The 19,301-nt window shown below is 43.2% G+C and overlaps 2 protein-coding genes across 8 annotated transcripts in view; one reads left to right on the top strand and one right to left on the bottom strand.

Moving 5' to 3' along the window:
- RAD54B (RAD54 homolog B) overlaps positions 1–19,301 on the top strand; it is a 1,676,581-nt gene that overhangs the window by 97,957 nt on the left and 1,559,323 nt on the right. The window lies entirely within an intron of this gene.
- The window catches only part of PPP4R1 (protein phosphatase 4 regulatory subunit 1), a 1,686,542-nt gene that overhangs the window by 1,229,444 nt on the left and 437,797 nt on the right, over positions 1–19,301 (bottom strand). For 4 of the 5 annotated variants that reach the window (XM_044066551.1, XM_044066553.1, XM_044066554.1 and 1 more), the window contains one exon: positions 8,615–8,721. The exons of the other annotated variant lie outside the window; for it this stretch is intronic. In XM_044066551.1, the coding sequence (XP_043922486.1) occupies positions 8,615–8,721 (107 nt within the window). The remainder of the gene's footprint in view (positions 1–8,614; positions 8,722–19,301) is intronic. 5 annotated transcript variants of the gene reach the window in all.

Raw genomic sequence — 19,301 nt, 5'->3', positions numbered from 1 at the left:
TACATCTTTTTGCAAAGGAGCATCTAGTAATTTAGCTTTGACATGATCTGGTAAGGTTTGCTCTTTGAGCCAGGCATGTCTACGTATGACTGATCCTGTAACAGCAGCTCTACATGAGGCCTCTAAAGCATCAAAACCACATTGCAAGGTATGCTTACCCACTTGTTCTGCACTATGTATCAAATCCTGCAACTCCTTCAAGTCTGGTTGTTCAGGTTGTGACATTTTGTTTCTCAACTGTGATAACAGAAATTGTTGGTACTTTAACATATGGAACTGACAGTTTAATGCCCTCATGGTTAAGGTGGCCGAGGTGTAAACCTTTTTCCCCCACCTTTCTAAAGCTCTGGAATCTCTCTCTGAAGGTAATGGATTTTTAGCAGTGGAGGCCTTAATTCCCTTGGGACCCAGTGATATAGTTTCTGGGTCAGCCGCATGGCTTTTGTATAGGAATTGGTGTGAGTCAGGAACCCGGTAATACCTGTCAGGCTTGACTGGAGCTGGAGGTAAAGAATCTGGGTTAAGGCAGGCTTCCGAATACACGTCATCTAGAATGTCTAAAACAGGAGGTATAGCCAGAGGCCTGTGCTGAGGGAGCAAGAGGAAATCCCTAAGCCTTTTCTTGGAGTCTGAGTACTCTTGGCCTTCCCAGTGGAAGTGTTCCCTCAAGGTATGTAAGGTTTCCCCAAAAGAGTAATCCCTCTTTGAATGGACTCCTCTGCATCAGAATCTTCAAAAGGGGAGTATGTATGTTCCTGGTCTTCAGAATGTTCTGAAATAATGGAGGCCTGGTCCGAGGAGGGGGATTCTTCCTCCACTCTGGGTCTTTTCTCGGGGGAAGGGGGGGGGGTTTGAGAACCCCTAATAAGAGTAATCAAATCCTCAGCCATTTTGAGCATCTGCTTTTTAGGCATGGGGCCTTGAGAAGGGCCCTGAGGAGCCTGTCTTTTAGTATGCATGTCTGATTTAGACTTAGTGAAAGCCTTGATAGAAAAAGAAGAGGAAGGCCTGAAAACACCTTGAGAGGTGGCAGGTCTATCTAAACTCTGAGTTTCATCGCCAATAGTGGCTTCGGTATCTGTAGTCGGGATGTGGGCTGAAGAGCCTGCGACCTCGGGGCACAGAAGACACCGCCAATGAAGTGTCGTCGGTAGTCAGGGGCTGCGTAGGCGCCTCACTGAGAACCGGACCACCCGTAGTCAGCTTTGGCGTGGTGTCGGTGGAAGTCGCGGACCACGAATGTCAGTCCTTATCTTTGCGTCTTTTACTCAAAACTGGAGTCAGAGTATCCGACGACATAATGTAATTAAATTTTTTGCCAAAATAGTGCTGGACGAACTCCGCCCGACGCTTAATAGTACATTTGTTGAATGTAGCACAAAAAACGACAGGCCGAGAAGTCGTGGTCTGGGCCTAGGCAAGGAATGCAGAGGGAATGGAAATCCTTATGCAGTATTTGCTTCCCACAAGAAATGCAATTATTAACTTTGTCTGACATCGGTCCGAGACAAGAAAAGTTTCCCCAACGGGGTACTTAGCTTTCAAGAAGACTTCGGTAGAAAAATATTCGTAATCTCAGGAGCTGGCCGACCGGCACTTGCGAACTGCTTCTGCTTCGGGCACCGCGCGGCAAGAAAGACTGAAGAAAATGGCGTCGGCTGGATCTTTTATACCCCTGTCGCACTGACGTCAGGGAGGAAGCGACGACAACCGACGCCAGACCTAGACTTTGGAATTCGGCCGACCGAGGACCCGCCTGACGGCAGGAAAACCCATCTGTTATGACTGCAGCTGTATGCACGATGAACATCAGGTCTAATCTCTGGAGTCCCCCATTTGTTCCTCAAGAGGTTGAATATTTTTGGTTCCAGTTTCAATTTGTGTGGGTCCATGAGATTTCTGCTTAGGTCGTCTGCCAGTGAATTTAGCTTGCCTGGCAGGAATTGAGCTTGTAGGTGTACTTGGTAGCTCAAGGCTGTGTTCCACAGGTTTGGGTTTACCAGAAAGGTGTTTAGAATAGAGAGGTCCAGGATAGGATGCCAGGAGCGGTCTTTCCTGGGTACCAGGAAAAGTCTTGAATAAAAACCTTGTCCCCTTTGTTCTGCTGGGACAGGGTGAACAGCCCTGATACTTAGAAGACAGAAAACCTGCTGTTGGGCCTCCGCCCACTGATTTGGGGGTAGGTCTGGATAAACCGTTTGGGTTTTTTTAGGGTGTGCAAGTGGAATCTGTATCCTTGGGAAACTATATTCAAAACCCATTTGTCCTGGGTAATGAGTTCCCAGTTTTTTGCATGCAGGGCGAGCTTTCCTCCTAAGGGAGCAGGCAGTTGAGCAGGACTTGAAATGGTTAAGGTTAAGTCACTGTGCCATTGCTTTGGAAGTGGGAGCCCCCCACTGCTCAGGCCTGTGAGTAGCCCGAGACTGTAACCTAAGTGGTCTGCTGTTCCTGGGTTTGGACTGAGAAGGCCTGGAAGAGACTGGAAAGGACAATTCTTTAAAGGCCAATGCCTACTAAATCTGGGAGGCTGCACTTGTAGAAAATCTTTTACAGTTTGCATAGATTTAGCTTTTTCCTCCATCCTTTTGAGGACTTCTGCTTTGTTGCCAAACAGGTGGTCTTGGTTTAAGGGAGCATCCAGTAACTTAGCTTTAACATGATCTGGCAAGTTTTGCTCCTTAAGCCAAGCATGCTTTCTAAGTACAGACCCAGTGACAGCAGCCCTGCAAGATGCTTCTAAAGCATCAAAACCACATTGCAAAGTATGTTTACCAACTTGTTCTGCAGAATGCATTAAATCCTGTAATTCTTTGTGTTCAGCATAGTCAGGAATCAACATCATTTTCTGTTTAAGTAGTCCCATAATATGCTGCAGGTACTTTAACATATGAAACTGGCAATTTAAAGCCCTAATGGCCAAAGCAGCAGAAGTGTATACCTTCTTACCCAATCTGTCCAAGGTTCTAGAATCTCTATCAGAAGGGGTAGGATTTTTGGCAGCAGTAGCCTTAATGCCTTTTGGTCCTTGGGAAATTGTCTCTGGATCCGCAGTAGGATTCTTGAACAGGAACTTGTGAGAGTCAGGTACTCTGTAATACCCATCAGGTTTTCTGGGAGCTGGAGGTAAAAGTCTGGGGAAAGGCTAGATTCCAAGAAAACATCATCTACAATGTCCAGAACAGGAGGAAGAAGTAAGAATTCCCTAAGCCTCTTTTTGGAGTCAGATTAATCCCGTCTTTCCCAGCGGAAATGCTCCCTAAGAGTGTGCAAGGTTTCACCAAAAGAAAAATCTTCCGGAGGGGAAGCAGAGGGAATGGAATCCTCTGCATCAGAATCCTCATAGGTAGATGAGGGCAAATCCTGTTAATCAGAAGGAACAGAAATATCAGATTCCTGATAAGAAGAATCAGAAGGAAAATCAGTACTAGGTCTCTTAGATTGGGAAGGCTGGCTTCCCCTAATTAAGGTAATAAGGTCTTCAGCCATTCTAAGGATTTGTTTATTTAGGCATATGGGCCTGAGCATGCAGTTTGGAAGTCTGTTTTCTAGGCATGGTGCGAGTTTTAGCCTGGATGAAGAAGATGGCGTCTGTTTAAAATGCAAGTCTGTAGGCCTGAAGGCACCCTCAGAAGTCGGTGCCTGCACAGCGGCTCCGGACCAATCCAAGGTAGAGACATCCGCAGGTTCCATAGTCAAAGAAGCAACTCGCAGCATACCGGACTCCGAATGGGTCTCAGTAGAGGCCTGCGAATCTGAGGTAGCGGGTATCAGGGGCTGCGAAAGCACCTCACTGAGTACCGGTGGACTGGCAACTAGCTTAACGGAAGCGTCGTCTGCAGTTTTGGACCTATGCGGTCTGTCTCGGTCTATCTTTACGTTTTTTCGGAAGATCGGTAGTCGGATGGCTTAACGAAGCCATTTCAAAGTACTGATACAAGGTACCAAAATAATTTGCTGCAAAGATACACAGACGAATAGTTCAGGAGTTGAACAAGGCACAAAACTGACAGCAAGGGATGTCGTAAGTCTGGGCCTAAGCAAGGAATGCAGTACGAATGAAAATCTTTATGAGGTATTTGCTTTTCCACAGGTAAGACAACTGTTAACTTTTACTGACATCGGCTGCATGTTTTATACCCCTGACGACCTGACGTCATGGAAGAAGGGACAGCAACCGACGCAGTACCCAAGACTTTGTTAATCAGGCCGACTGAGGGCTACCTGCAAGCAGATAACCCAAATGTAATGACTGCAACAGTGAAACATGAAGAACATAAGTCTTTCCCAGACCTTCAATGTCAAAGACCTTCCATTCCAGGTTCTGCTGTGTTAGGAATAGATAACAACTCATTGTCCAACAGAGAGTGTCACAGGGTAAAGCCAATGTGAAGATGCCTGTTCCAAAAATAAGAAATGGTTGGTCTTCTTGGGTCAAAAGACTCCATTCTGGTTAGCTGTGCCAAAACTTCTGCTGACAAGGATATTAGTATCACTGCTGACACCAACAATTAAAGTGATGGTGCCAAACCAGAATCTCACGGAGAAGAGCCGAGGGCTCAAACACAGATGATGCTGCCACTGAAAGGCACCAAGTAGATCAGTGCCGATTCCAGCACTGAATTATGGCTCTCAGCACAGGCAGTGTTAGCAGTTGTCATGGGTTCCAAGAATGCAAAAACTCTATGGAATGCACAACATTCAACTCCAGTACTCCTCTGTACCAGAACCAGGTTTGGGGTACACAGCAGGACAGATGGAAAGGAAAGATCCTTCTCTTGTCCCGGGAGGGGGGGGGGCAAAAAGGTCCTACTGGGTTTTGGCTAAGGCCTCCACCTTATCCTAGTCCACATTAACAAATGAGGGTCTATTTTCTATGTAGTTAGAAAATGCCTGCTTCAAGGTGAAGCTCTCTACTCTTCAATGGGCCAAACAGATGCAAATTGAAACTTCCTGCTGAGAAGCTCCAGCAGAAGTTACAAATGGTATTTAAGACCAGATAGAACTGATGGCCGGTACTCAAGATCTGATTAGTTTCTTTTACAGGGACCTTGGAAGAAAATGGTCTACTTCTTAGACCTGCTGTTTTCTGGGTTACGTTTATCTTATTTTTCTCACCTTTCCTCTCTTCTGGGATCTGCTGGTAAAACCCCTTACACTATTTATTCTTCCTTTCTTACCCAAAAAGTTTGGATCCAGAACTCTGTATGTCAGAGTCTGCAGATAAATGATCTGCCCCCAGACACGATATGATACGGGGTTTGTGTGTGCTGGGAGTGATGATCTTGTGGCTTCATTACCGTACACCTTTTAAACCCAAAGGCCCTATCCATAAGGCACCAAGTACAACATTGACAACATTAAAGCTAAAGCAATTTCCAACATCAACACAAATTAGTCACGGTTAACAGCCCAAGTAAAGCACTTTAACTGTAACAGTCTGACAAAAACTGTAAAATGCATTAACCGTTGATATAGATGGAAGTATCACACTTATTTCCCTTTATAATGAAAATGTCACTTTCTAAATGCACAAATTAGCTCAAACAGAGGAGGATTTAGCAAATTCCTGAAGGCAGCAAATTAAAGCAGGAGGTCCAGTGAAGTGAGTTGTATTACAGGAATGAACAGCGACGCTCAAGCATAGGAGAGCTTTCAAAAAATGAAAGCCTGGACAACCTACGGTTGCCAATCCTAGTATAGCAACGTATGAATTAGATCATGTAAGATACACATTTTTTTAAATTCTAAAATAGTCTTTTCAATATGCAAAACTGCCAATGGCACCGCAGTCATATATTGTGCCAAAGTTTGAAAAAGAAAAAGTAATCTTACCTGCTAAGATAGCCAAGAGATCTACAGGGAACGGAAATAGCAAAAAAGCACCAAGAGAAGAAAAACAACATTAGAATTAAAGAAAAGTAGGAGAAATGCCTCAAAAAGGCAGGATGGAAGACTTCCAAGATGGCTGCACACTGATCAACAGCTTAACTTCAGCTCTCCTGGTGTGGAAAAGAATTCATGTATAAAGGCTAATAATTTTGCCAGTTTTAGTAACTTTCAGTTACTGGGCTTGTAAGTACGCTGCTTGGATGCCATCAAAAAAGAAAATTAGAGAGCCTAAAAGAAAATCAACCAGAGAAGGTAAAGAAAAACACTGTCTGGGAAGAATCCTGGAGCTGTTCAGAAAAATCATTTTTTTTGCTTGGAAGTGTTTCAATAGGTATTTTATACCCCAAGCAGACTCCAAAAAAATTTTCCTTAGGTAGATGGCAAATGTTGGGAGGTGTGATAGAGAAGAAAGGGGCAACCGGGAACATATGTTTTGAGAGTGTAATGAGCTGGCAGACTTTAAAAATTCCCCAACAGAGTACTCTGTCAGAAATACTAAGTAAGCAGATGGGTGTAACTAAGGAAATTATTTTTTGAGCTGGGATGTAGAATCTGAACCACCTAGACATAGTAAGGCCTTGTTAAGTTTAATTCTGTTGGCTGCCTAAAATGCAATTGCTAGAAAATGGAAATCAGACTTTAAAACAACTGTATTTGAAGTACAGAATATTGTAACTGTCATAAAAATAACGAAGTGGGATCTTTAGAAAAGGGTAGGAGCAAATTACATAGGAAAAAAATGGTAATTGTGGGAACAATACTTGCAGAATAATGTTCAGGAGGAGGAATGCTATTTGAGGGAAGGCATGAATTGTGCAATTTATGTAATGCTGTCTGATGACAGTTAAACAAAAGAATACTTGTGATGTAGGTTTGTAACCGGGAACATGTTAAAATGGTTCTCTTATATAAATTAATGTCTGCCCATGTTTTAAGCGAAAATTCAAAAAAGTATTTAAAAAGGCATTTAAAAAAAAGAACAGAATATAAGAAGTTGATCTGCATCTATAGAAATATCCAAGAAAAAAACTGACAAACATCTTTATGGCAAAGAAAGACGAAGACCATTTGGAATGTTGCAGGGAAGCATGGTGCTATGTAAGCTGAGCGGATGTTTCAAGTCATGGCAGTACATGATGAACCAAATATTTCAATCTGTTTTTTTTTTTCTACGACAAGTAATGCTGAAAGAAAATAAAATGCTTATTCTTTAAGGGCCTCCTACTAATTTGGTGTTGAATGGGTCCTATTTCCCATTTTCTAAATGTTACTAATTTAATCTGCTGTGGAAGTTTTATTTTGGGTCCCTGACTATTTTGATCTAATGCCAAGTTTTGTTTAGCAAGGAAAAACGATGATGGATGATGGAGGTGGTGATGATGATGGAGATGGATGATGGAGGAGGAGGTGATGATGGAGGAGGAGGTGATGATGGATGATGGAGGAGGAGGTGATGATGGAGGAGGAGGTGATGATGGAGGAAGAGGTGGTGATGGATGATGGAGGTGGTGATGGGTGATGGAGGTGGAGGTGGTGATGGGTGATGGTGGTGGTGATGGATGACGGAGGTGGATGATGGACGACTGAGGTGGATGACGGAGGTGGATGATGGAGGAAGAGGTGGTGGTGGTGATGGAGGTGGAGGTGGTGATGGATGATGGTGGTGGTGATGGATGATGGAGGTGGATGACGGAGGTGGATGACGGAGGTGGATGGATGATGATTTTAAGAGTTACGCTGAACCACTCACTACCAGAGTTTCATGGCCTTCCCTACACAGATGTAAGATCAGGGCACCATGCTTGTTTAATTACTATACCATTACCATGGTGTGGTAGTGGACATCTATTAAGCAGGATAATGTGCGTCTCCAGTATAAATGAGTAAAAAGGCCACTCCCAAGATATTCAGACATGCGGAAAGCTGCCTTGCACCTAAACAAAGAAAACACCCCATGTGCTTTCAGCAGGTGGTACTCTCCTACACGTGTGAAAAGATTCAAGAGTGTTGCAAAGACTGTGGGGACACCCCATGTGCCTTCAGCGGGTGGTACTATCCTACTACAGACACCTGTGAAAGGATTCTGGAGTGTTTCAAGGACTGTGGGGAAAGGTGGGGGCCCAGAAAAAATAGGGGGAAAGGTTTTGACTGCAAGATATTTAAATTTACTCCATTCTTTGCAATATGGACAAAGAAAGAGAAAGAATAAAAACATGTACTCACAAGGAGCACCAAACAAAGCAAGATCCAAAAAATATGATCAGAGATTAATTTCTTTCTTACTTAATGAAAGTGTGGCAAACATGTGAAGATACAGTATCTGTGGTGCATGATGGTGGGAACTTCAAGCATCCTAGGAAAGCTGTATCTGATAAATGGTCTTAACCTCTGCCTGATCAACACTGCTGGTTATGAAAGCTCGACCTCTCATTGAGCTTTTGTTGACACATGACCTTGTTTTTGTTAATGATCGCATTCATCTTAAAACACAGAACAAAACACAACTACACAACACACACTGTATACATGAAAAATGTACTACAATGTCCGCATTCCTAAACTATCCAAGCTCTAGAAAAAAAAATAACTGTACCCTGCTATTTTTCAAGTTATACTTAAGAGTCTCATATTTTCAACTTCAAAACATACTGCAGCACAAAAGAGTGCTGGACAGCACTGTCCAACAGTGGTATTTCACAAAGTTGCATAAAGGGGCTCAATATACCTGAATCGTCTGCCAGTCTCGTTACCCTCTCCAGCACAGCTATGCAGTCTTTTTCATCGTCACTGACTGCCTTCAGTGTATCCAACAAGCTTCGGGCCACCATTTGTCTAATTCACAAAAAAAGTAAAGTTGCATTAGGGCATAAAGGTTAACTTTGCCCAAAAAGTATGTTATAATAACTAGTACCAAAAACATTCCTTTCAATCTACATGCCAATACTCCAGCTATAGCCAAGAACACTTAATCTGCATGCCAATACTCCAGCTATAGCCAAAAACACTTACTATGTTTTTTCACTGCATTCTACACATGCAGTCTTTAACACTTTTTCTGGAGTTTTTGGTATACAACAGACCCATCTCTATTCCAGCACTACTACCTCAAACTTTGCCATTTCTCTAAAGATTAATGTGATGCACCATCTTTAAGAAGAAATTAGACAACTAGATGGGTATTTATACATTCATTCCCTGTACAACTGGCCTCTCTCTCTTCTTCAAAAAGGAGAGAAGATCCAAGTGTGGGTTACTGGCAATACGTAAACAGCCACACCACCCAGTGGCCTTTTTTTTTTTTTTTTGATCCCTCAGGCCTCATGTTACTAGCCATTCCAGGCAACCAATTTCCACTCCAGGTCTACCAGCAGCTACTCTACAACTATCCGGACTTGCTCAGTTTTTTCCCCGGACACCAACAGTGGATCCTGAGGATGCCCTGAGGGCTCAACTCATCTGTGCTTCCATCGGGTGTGGGGGTGGGGATTCTGACCTACCCACTCCATTTACCTGCACCCTCACTCACTGATTACATCTGAGGGCAACTCCACTCTTTGGACCACACCTCCCCTTAGGGAGGGTAGCGATGAGCACCTTCCCACTTTGGATGGCCATGCCCATCCCTTCCCTGCCACTCAATCACTGAGATACCAAGTTATCCCATTATCAGCTGGGTCACAGTCAGGGCTTTACTCCTGTATGTCACCAGAGCAGCTAAGGCCCAGTTGTCAAGCATTTTATGACTATTAATCATTGTCCACTCTAGTCAGTTGCAGTGTACCATCCACAGATCTCTAAAATCACAAGCTGTACCTTCCAAATCATTTCTATATTTACTAGACTGTAATGAAACACTGTTCTGTTTGATTATCCCTGGTTGTCTTCTAAGAAGCCAATGAAAAGCAAGAAACAGTAATTAAACCTGACTGAAAGACAGAAAGCAGGGTATATGTGAAAACACATGTAAAGTCAATGCAGTGACAGGAGCTTAGGGGCTGTGATGTAATATTTTAAAGCCAAACACTGCAATGTGGGATATCTACAGGTTGGGAAGACTCTGGAAGAGTCCAGAAATGGTGTTAAAATGTAGGAAACATCAGGACTTGATGAAATAAACTTTTTTTCAATCTATGGGTGCAGTTCTCCTTTAAAAAAGAAAATACATTATATCAATGTAAGAAAAAAAAATACAATGATTTTGGCAAAATTATCTGAAAGGGAGAAAAGAAGTTTCCCCACTATTGGTTAGGAAATCAAGACGTAATGACAGAAAAATGAATATAAAGAAGGATTAAAAAAAAATAGTGGATAAAATATAAACAAGATGAAACTACAGATATATTTGAAAAGTATGTACAGAATGTGTGTGAGAAAAACAATGCGACAGGGAGGGTATGGAAAGTAAAGATGAAAAAGGTGTAAAAAAAGAACTCAGAGTATAGAGAAGATGCTATCAAGGAAGACAAATAAGAATCTGTAGCAGGTCCAGAATGATTAGGGTACAGTTTTCATAAAGAAATGTTGAATGACTAAAAGGATTTCTTTCCTGGAAATACTGAGTGAATGGATGGAGGAAGGTATAAAAGAAGAGATTTGTAAACGGGGGGGGGGGGGGGGGGTTGTAAAATTTTTATGAAAAAAGGGGACAGAAAGAATCAACCAGGAGACCAACTATGTCAGGAAACCTTGACTATAAAATATGAAGATTTTTCAGAAAAAAATTATGGATATCACGGAAGAATATTTGGATGAAGGGGTGTACTGGGTTAAAGGTAAAGGGGTGTACTGGGTTAAAGGTAAGAGTGAATGAAATGCTACTGATGGTTAAAAAGAAGTTATGTACTCACCATAACGTTCCATGCTGGTAGTCCATCGCACCCTTCATTTTTACATATGGGATCGCAGCCAATCCTCGGCTCCGACTCGGCCGATTTACAAGCTGGAAGACTTCTGGTTGGCTCGTGGCTATGCAGGTATCCCATGGTGCACCAGTACAATCCCCAGATCTTGTTTGCTGCTCACTAGAATAACAACCATAAAAAAACAACCAATACTAAAGGGTCTCCAACCAAGGGCAACCAAATTATTACTTCCAGGATGGGGGCAGGAGGGCAGGTTGGTAAAAATGAAGGGTGAGATGGACTCCAACATGGAACGTTATGGTAAGTACATAACTTCTTTATGTTAGGTAGTCCGATCTCACCTTCATTTTTACATATGGGACAGCATCCCTATCACCTTATTCTTGGGTGGCTCATTGGAAAATACTCTTGAGCACCGTGAAGCCAAAGGATGTTCTACCCCTGGATGCCAAATCCAATTTGTGATGTGTAATAAGTGTGAGAGGTAGCCCACGTAGCTGCTGCACAAATATTATCAAGTGGTACCCTGGCTTGAAAGGCTGCAGAGGTGGACAGCGACCTGGTAGAATGAGCCTTGATCTTGCAGGGTAAAGGTTTACCCTCCGAGTGATAGATAAAGGCTATACAACTGGAAATCCAATTAGATACTGTCACTTTAGAAACTGTTAAGCCCAATCTAGAGCCAGAAAAAAAATGAATAATTGATCTGATTTCCTGAAAACCTTAGTACGCAGTAGATAAAAACGTAGTTGTCTATGAACGTCTAGCTGATGAAAACTGTACTCAGCTGCATTACAGTGGTTAGGGAAGAAAACTGGGAGTTCTATTGATTGGTTTAAGGTAGCATTAGAACAAACTTTGGGGACAAAGGAGGGATTAGTACGTAATGACACCCTGTCTTTGTGAAAAATCAAATACGGTGGCTTAATAGACTAGGCCTGTAGCTCCGAAACCAGTCTAGTTGATGTGATAGCTACCAAAAACAAGGTCTTCCAAGACAAAAATTTTAGTGAAGATGAATGGGAAGGTTCAAAGGGGGAAGATGTCAATTTGGACAACACAAAATATAAATCCCAAGAAGCCACAGGCTCTTGCAGAGGAGGTCTCAATAGAGTGGCCCCTTTCAAAAAGGTTTTGCATAGCTTATGAGACATTAAATTGGTATCTGGAAAACCTAAGTGAAAATGAGAAATTGCTGCCAATTGGACTCTGATAGGGGCAGCAGCAGATCCTTGCTGAAAAAGCTCAGAAAGAAAATCCAGAATCACAGGGATAGAAGCAGTGTATGGATCTACATTCATTCTCTGTGCCCAAATAGAAAATCTTTTCCATTTACTGCCATACAGCCTCCTAGTTGAAGGTTTATCGGAGGACATAAGAATATGTGACACTGAGGATTATACATCATGAAGCCTGACTAGGGATGGAACTGGAGCAGCCACGCTGTCAATTTGAGGGTGTGGACTGAGGGGTGTAGTGAACCAGACATGTGAGTCAATAGATCTGGAGCTGGGTCCAGAATCCAAGGATCGTCCAGGAGGAGAAGCTCGAGGAAAGGGAACCAGACCAGATGAGGCCAGTAAGGAGCGATGAGGATCAACTTGCTTCCCAGCTGACCGGCTTTCTGAACCACTTTGGAAATGAGAGGGATTAGTGGAAAGGCGTACAGAAGTCCTATGGGCCAATCGTGAGCCAGAGTATCTCTGGGAGTCTCCCCCGGAGGGGGAATGAGGGAAAAATAGCTGCTGCATTTGGTATTGACTGGGCTGGCAAAAAGGTCGCAGCAAGGCTGTCCCCATTTCTAGAAAATCTGATCCACTGTTTCCCGTTTCAGAGACCATTCGTGAGTCATTAGGATTGCCCAGCTGAGCTCGTCGGCTATCACGTTGGTCACCCCTGGAATGTGCGATGCAACCAGAAAGCGCTGGGAAGAAATCGCCCATTCACAAACACGCATGGCCTCTTGACAGAGTGGTAAGATCTGGTACTGCCCTGTTTGTTGATATACCAAACCACCGACATGTTGTCTGATTGTATCACAATTGTCTCTAGAGAAAGGTCTTGAAGTGCATGCAACGCCAGAAGCACTGGCCTCATCTCCAGAACATTGATATGCAGATGAGCCTTGGACAGTCCTGCTGAGACAATGCCCCCCCACACCTGATTTGGGAGGCATCCGTGTTCACAGTGGCAACGGGTTTGGCCGGAACAAAGGGGGCACCCCATGATCAGTTGATTGGGAGCTATCCACCAAAGAAGGTCCTTCCTGCATGACGCCATCAACAGGATAGGATGACTCAGTGGGAGATATTGGAAGGACCATTGGGAAGACAGAAACCACTGGAGAATTCTCATGTGCAACCTGGCTAATGGTACTAATAGAATTGTGGAAGCCATAGTCCCAAGGAGCTGAAGAACCCACTTTGACTTTTCGTAACGGAAGAATACGTTGAACTTGGAAGATTAAGTTCTGTGCCCTTTCCGCGGGGAGACAAGCTGACATGTTCACTGTGTCGACCTCTGCGCCTATAAAAATCACAGATTGAGAGGGCAATAATGCAGATTTTTTCCAGTTTATGGAGATCCCTAACTGAGCACAAAGTTGAATCGTGGCATCCCTGTTTTGGAGGAGTAGATGCCTGGTGGGGGTGGTCAGGATTCAGTCGTCCAAATACGGAAACACCTGGAATCCCTGAAGTCTCAGATGAGCTGTCACTACTGCCGTGCATTTGGTGAACACCCTGCAGGCTGTGGTGAGACCGAAGGGCAGAGCGCGAAACTGATAGTGACTGGCTCTCAGCCGGAAGTGCAGATGGCTTCTGGACACCTTGTCCATTTTTATGTGGTAGTAGGCATCCTGAAGATCCAGAGAGCACATCCAAAAGTCTTTCCCCAACAACGGGAGTATAGACTGCAGTGTTACCATCCAAAACTTGTCCTTCACTGATTCATTCAATCTGCCGAGGTCCAATATTGGCCTCCAATCTCCGGTTCATTTTGGAACTAAAAAGAACCTGGAGTAAGTTCCAGATCCTATCTGATCTGCTGGGACGGGCTGGATGACTCTTAGAGCAACTTGTTGACCTCCACAGTTGCCTGATCCCTGTGATTGGGTGGTACATCTGGGATCCTTTTGGGAACAAATGATGATAGGGAAAAGGGCATGATACAGCCTCTGGTAACAACTCTTTCTACCCACTTGTCTTGGGTGATATTTAGCCAGGCTTCTTGGTACAAAGAAAAGAGACCCTCGACTGGCCCCAGAGAAGCGAAGTCGGGCTCCACATCAGGAGCGCTGATAAGGCCATCCTCGAAAGGAATCACGGCCTTGTTGGTATTGCAGATCACCCCTGCCTCTAGGGCAACGTCTGCCATTTCCTCCTCCTCTGCCTCTGAAGGAGGATTCACCCTGTGTGTCAGGACAGACCCTCCGGGACTTCTTGAACCACATTTTACCGCCCTTTTGACCCTTGGGGTATGGTCTGAAAGGGACAGTAAAACGTACTCCCACAGCAGAAAGCATCTTTCCATCTTGCTCACACTGAGTGAGTGTATCCTTCACCTTGGAACCAAACAATGAGGAACCATCAAATGGGGTATTGGTGAAAGTAGACTTGAACGGTTCCGCAAAATTAAGCGCATCCAGGAGCGGCGCCTCAAGACAACTCCGGAACCTGCTGCTCTGCTCGCTCCATCTGCAGAATAAGAGATAAGTTGCATGGAGAAGTTAACCACAGAATTTAAGGGGGACAACTGAGTAGAAATCTTGTCAGGAACTCCCTCAGTACACGCACCTTGTATGGAATCCCCTAACTCCGTGAGGAGATCCCTCTGCAACCTCGTGAAATGAGTGAGATAGGTTCAGCGATCGAAGGGTAAAGGCCGCTGAACTAAAGATACGCTTCCCAAATCTGTCTGTCGAGACTCCTTGTTTGGCGGACGAACAGATGAAGAAGTCTCCGCCAACTCCTCCTTCTTGGCCGCCGCCACCATCATGGCATCTACGGGAACGCCCTTGGACAAGAGCTCTTTACCAGGAGGGGCAGACCAGAACTTGTTCGGTCTCCTGAGGACCGGCTCCACAGTGTCAGGAGTATCCCACACCTTTCGACTAACTAGATCCATCAGTTTGTCAAAAGGTGGAGACACCCAAGAGGCAGAAGGTTGCGACCCGAAAGCCTTCAGGTACACTGACTCCTCATTAGAAGGGTTAACAGTGGGCCAGTCGCACCTCTGCCTAAGGATCTCTAAAATGTCCACAAAGGAGACATCATCAGAGGATGACTTGGGGGACCCTTCTTACTCCTCGAGGTCAGTGTCCGATGTCAAAGACTCATCCTGGGAGTCAACATGTTTCCTCTTACATAACCTCATCCGGGGAGGCTATGCTCCTTACTTTCCTTAGACATTATTACACACACAAAACCCAGAAAGATTGAGAGAGAGAAAAAGGAGGACTAGGTCCTCTAACTAAAACGGGCCTTGCCCCAAGAAGGAGTTACATGAGGACTAGGTCTTCTAACTTAAATGGGCCTAGCCCGGTGTAGAGAAAGCTAGGTCTTCTAATTTAAAGAGACCAGAAAGGAAAGCCCACTCACACAAGAGAAACGGTAAATGACACAACAAATTTCTATACTTCTATATTTCTAATAACAGGTAGTATACTAATACTCTACCTAATAATCAAAAAATGCGCAACGGTGCCTAAAACTAACTGGCACACAGGATACCAATAACCACTAGTAAACTAAGTTGCACTCAAAAAGGACACGCAATACAAATGCCTAATATATTAGCAACACTAAATATACAATAAAAGTTCTAATAAAGCATTGAAATAAGATACTGAATATAAAAAATTTGAAAAACTTAGCCAGAGCCAAGAAAAGCACAACAGAACTCATTGATGCAGCAAACGAGATTGGGGATTGTACTGGTGCACCATGGGATACCTGCTTAGCTACAAGCCAACCAGAAGTCTTGCAGCTTGTAAATTGGCCGAGTCGGAGCAGAGGATTGGCTCCAAACCCATATGTAAAAATGAAGGTGAAATCGGACTACCTAACATAGTGTTTTAGTGTACAGATAATGGGAAGGAGAAGGAAAATTAACAGTACGTAATGTGACTAAGGCATCTGATAATACTGACACAGGGAAATGCTGGAACATTTACCAAAATTAACAGCATGTGACAAGACTAAGGTATCTGATAATACTGACACGGGGAAATGTTGGAACATTTACCAAAATTAACAGTACATGATGTGACTAAGGCTTCTGATAATACTGACACGCGGAAATGTTGGAACATTTACCAAAATTAACAGTACGTAATGTGACTAAGGCATCTGATAATACTGACACGGGGAAATGCTGGAACATTTACCAAAATTAACAGCATGTGACAAGACTAAGGTAGCTGATAATACTGACACGGGGAAATGTTGGAACATTTACCAAAATTAACAGTACATGATGTGACTAAGGCTTCTGATAATACTGACACGGGGAAATGTTGGAACATTTACCAAAATTAGCAGTATGTGATGCGACTAAGGCTTCTGATAATACTGACAGGGAAATGTTGGAACATTTACCAAAATTAACAGTACGTGATGTGACTAAGGCATCTGATAATACTGACACGGGGAAATGCTGGAACATTTCCCAAGACTTAGAGGTAAGCAAAGCTAGACTTTCCACTGTGTGATACACCTTAAACCTCTTGTATGAGGGGCAACATGGGATAATATCGGTTGCATACCGCCTGATCAGAGGTGATCTTTGCCTGACATATACAAGGCCATGTCCAACCCAGAACTGATGGACATGCTCCACCTAAAGAAAACCTTATCCCCTCGAGCCACACTCTCTAGGGATCTAAAACTCACCACAACAATAAATAGGATGTGCTGGAGGGATAGATTCCTGTCCCAAAGACTTCCCATGCTTTGGAACAAGATTCCAATCTACATTAGGCAGAACTCCTCGCTAGCACTCTTCAAGAGAAACCTTGACGAGTGGATGAGAAACAAAGTTTATACCAAGGATCACTTCAGTGGCTCTCAGGAGCTGGCCAACCGGCACTTGCGAACTGCTTCTGCTTCGGGCACCGCACGGCAAGAAAGACTGAAGAAAATGGTGTCGGCTGCCTCTTTTATACCCCTGCCGCACTGACGTCAGGGAGGAAGCGACGACAACCGACACCGGACCTAGACTTTGGAATTCGGCCGACCGAGGACACGCCTGACGGCAGGATAACCCATCTGTTATGACTGCAGCTGTATGCACGATGAGCATCAAAGTTTATACCGGGGATCACTTCAGTGGCTCTGCTGGACAGAGGCACAGGGAATTAATCTAAGGGAGCGGCAAAAGCCAACACATTCTGGCTAGGCTTATAAATGCCTTTGGGCAGATAGCCTAGTACCCACCTATGAACCTATAATATACAAACTACCCAAAGATATCATGTTTCAGCTAAATGGGAACTCTGAATGTCCATGACTTTTTCTTTTATTTTTAAGTCTATTTATGGACAATTTCAGGCCAATAAACCCAAATCCCTCTAGCTGTGGACATGCATATTTCTGCCTTCTTATGGCATCATCAGCACAGCATAAAAGGAATGTTTGGCTGACATTTGGAAACAAAGGGTTGTCACACCCAACTAATATCCATAAACATTAGGGTGTCTACAAAATATCCCAACTAACAAACTAAAACAATAAGTATAAAGATCACACAGAAAAAACAATTGGTTAAAAACACAAAGAAGAATCTAGCAAAGCTAGACTTTCCACTGTGTGATACCTTAAACCTCTTGTATCAGAGGCAAGATTGGATATATGCAAATTACCCCTTAAGGATATTGGGTGTTTCAGCTAAATGGCAACTTTAAATGTTTTTAAACAATTGTTTTTTTCTGTGTGACCTTTTTACTCATTGTTTAAGACTTATAGGTAGGAGAAAAAAAAAGGACAGTGAGGACAATTTATGAAAATTTTGGTGCGTCTACGATGGTTAATGGATGGTTAGGAAAAAATAAGATAAGTCAGGGAAGAGGGGTAAAGCAAGGCTGTCCATCGAGCATGTGGCCATTTGTAATGGTAATGAATGCAGGTATACAAACATGTATATCAAAGTTAGATAATGGTAGATGGATAGTTAATGATATCATTAATGTTAACCTATGCAGTTGATTTGGTCTGAGTAGCAAAGACGAAGAACTGGATGAATGAGATAATTTACAGAATACATTTTTATGAACAGTAGGATTACAGTTAAAGTAAAGGGTTTGGATAAGTCGTAAGAATGGCAGGGGTTTATTTTACCAAACTGAAATTGATGGTCTAGTGGTTAAGTTTGGAAAGGAACATGTAGTGATAGAACAATGGACAGAAGTTCTAAAAAAATACTGAAGTTGACAGACTGGTAGAGGTTGTTTCGATTGTCCCCAAGAAAAAGGGTATATATGTTAAACGCACATATTTTAGGAAACCTAGAATGTTTACACGTTTCCAAAATGTATGGAAATTGAACTGGGTATCTTTTTGTTCTCTGTGGGGGACAAGGTTTAAGACAGAGTTTATAATGTAAAAGAAAGGGGGGAAATAAAAAGGGTAGATTTCTGAAGAAATTTATGAAAATATTTGGTATGAAAGATGTGAATTCAGTAGGAGGAACTCTGAGAATTAACATACCATTTTGTTCCTCAAGAACTAAGGGTCCTGTGTATGCCCACCTATGGAACAACATTATCCTGAGTTACTGAGAAGGTCACAGGCACTTAATATTGAATTAATCTTTAATTACATCAGTCTTCTGACTGACTTTAAGCCCCTGGAAAATGAGATGACCGTTTTGGTTGAGACTGCACAAAAGGAGATTAATGAAAAGTTTAGTGCAGAGTTTTTTTTCAGTCCAGGATTGATCATCTTTTCAACAATTTATCTGCTTTTGAGTTACATTTACAACAGCAAAAGAAAAGGAAACTTGAAAGGGACTTTTCTGACTTGGGAATATTTTTTTCTTGGCCAAGTACCACTAAGGTTGAGCCAGCTTCTGCAGATGTGATTGATGAGGTTAAGGCTGTCCAACCCCAGACTAAGAGAGGCGCTGCTAAGATTCCTGCTGGCTCTAGAACTGTTGGGCAACACAGGTGATTCGATGCAAGGAGCCAGTAGCTGCTACAGGAGGAGGTTCAGCACCTGCTCCATTTGTTCTGGAGTTCCCACTTCCAGTAAGAAAGAGATGGAGGCACGAAGGGGACCGATCTGTGAGCAGAGGCCAAAACGAAGCTCAAAGTCTCTCTGGACCGTGAACCTTTTGCCACTGCCGAACACAAGAGGAGACAGGTACCAGTTCTTTAGTTTTTACCCTTTCCTCTATTCCTTTGACCATCAGACATCGGTTTTAAACAGAGGGTTGTCATTTATTCCTGCACAAAGGTCCAACATCAGTCATGTGGTTATTGACCTGAAAATGTTTACTCGTAATATTATGTTATGTACTATGTTCCCAAAGAACATAATACTCAGAATTTTAACA

This window comes from Protopterus annectens, chromosome 3.part1 (genome assembly GCF_019279795.1).
Source record: "Protopterus annectens isolate FY-2018-M chromosome 3.part1, PAN1.0, whole genome shotgun sequence".
Lineage (NCBI taxonomy): Eukaryota > Metazoa > Chordata > Ceratodontiformes > Protopteridae > Protopterus > Protopterus annectens.
Note: the sequence above shows the minus strand (reverse complement) of the source record. Positions and strands in the feature narration are given on the sequence as shown.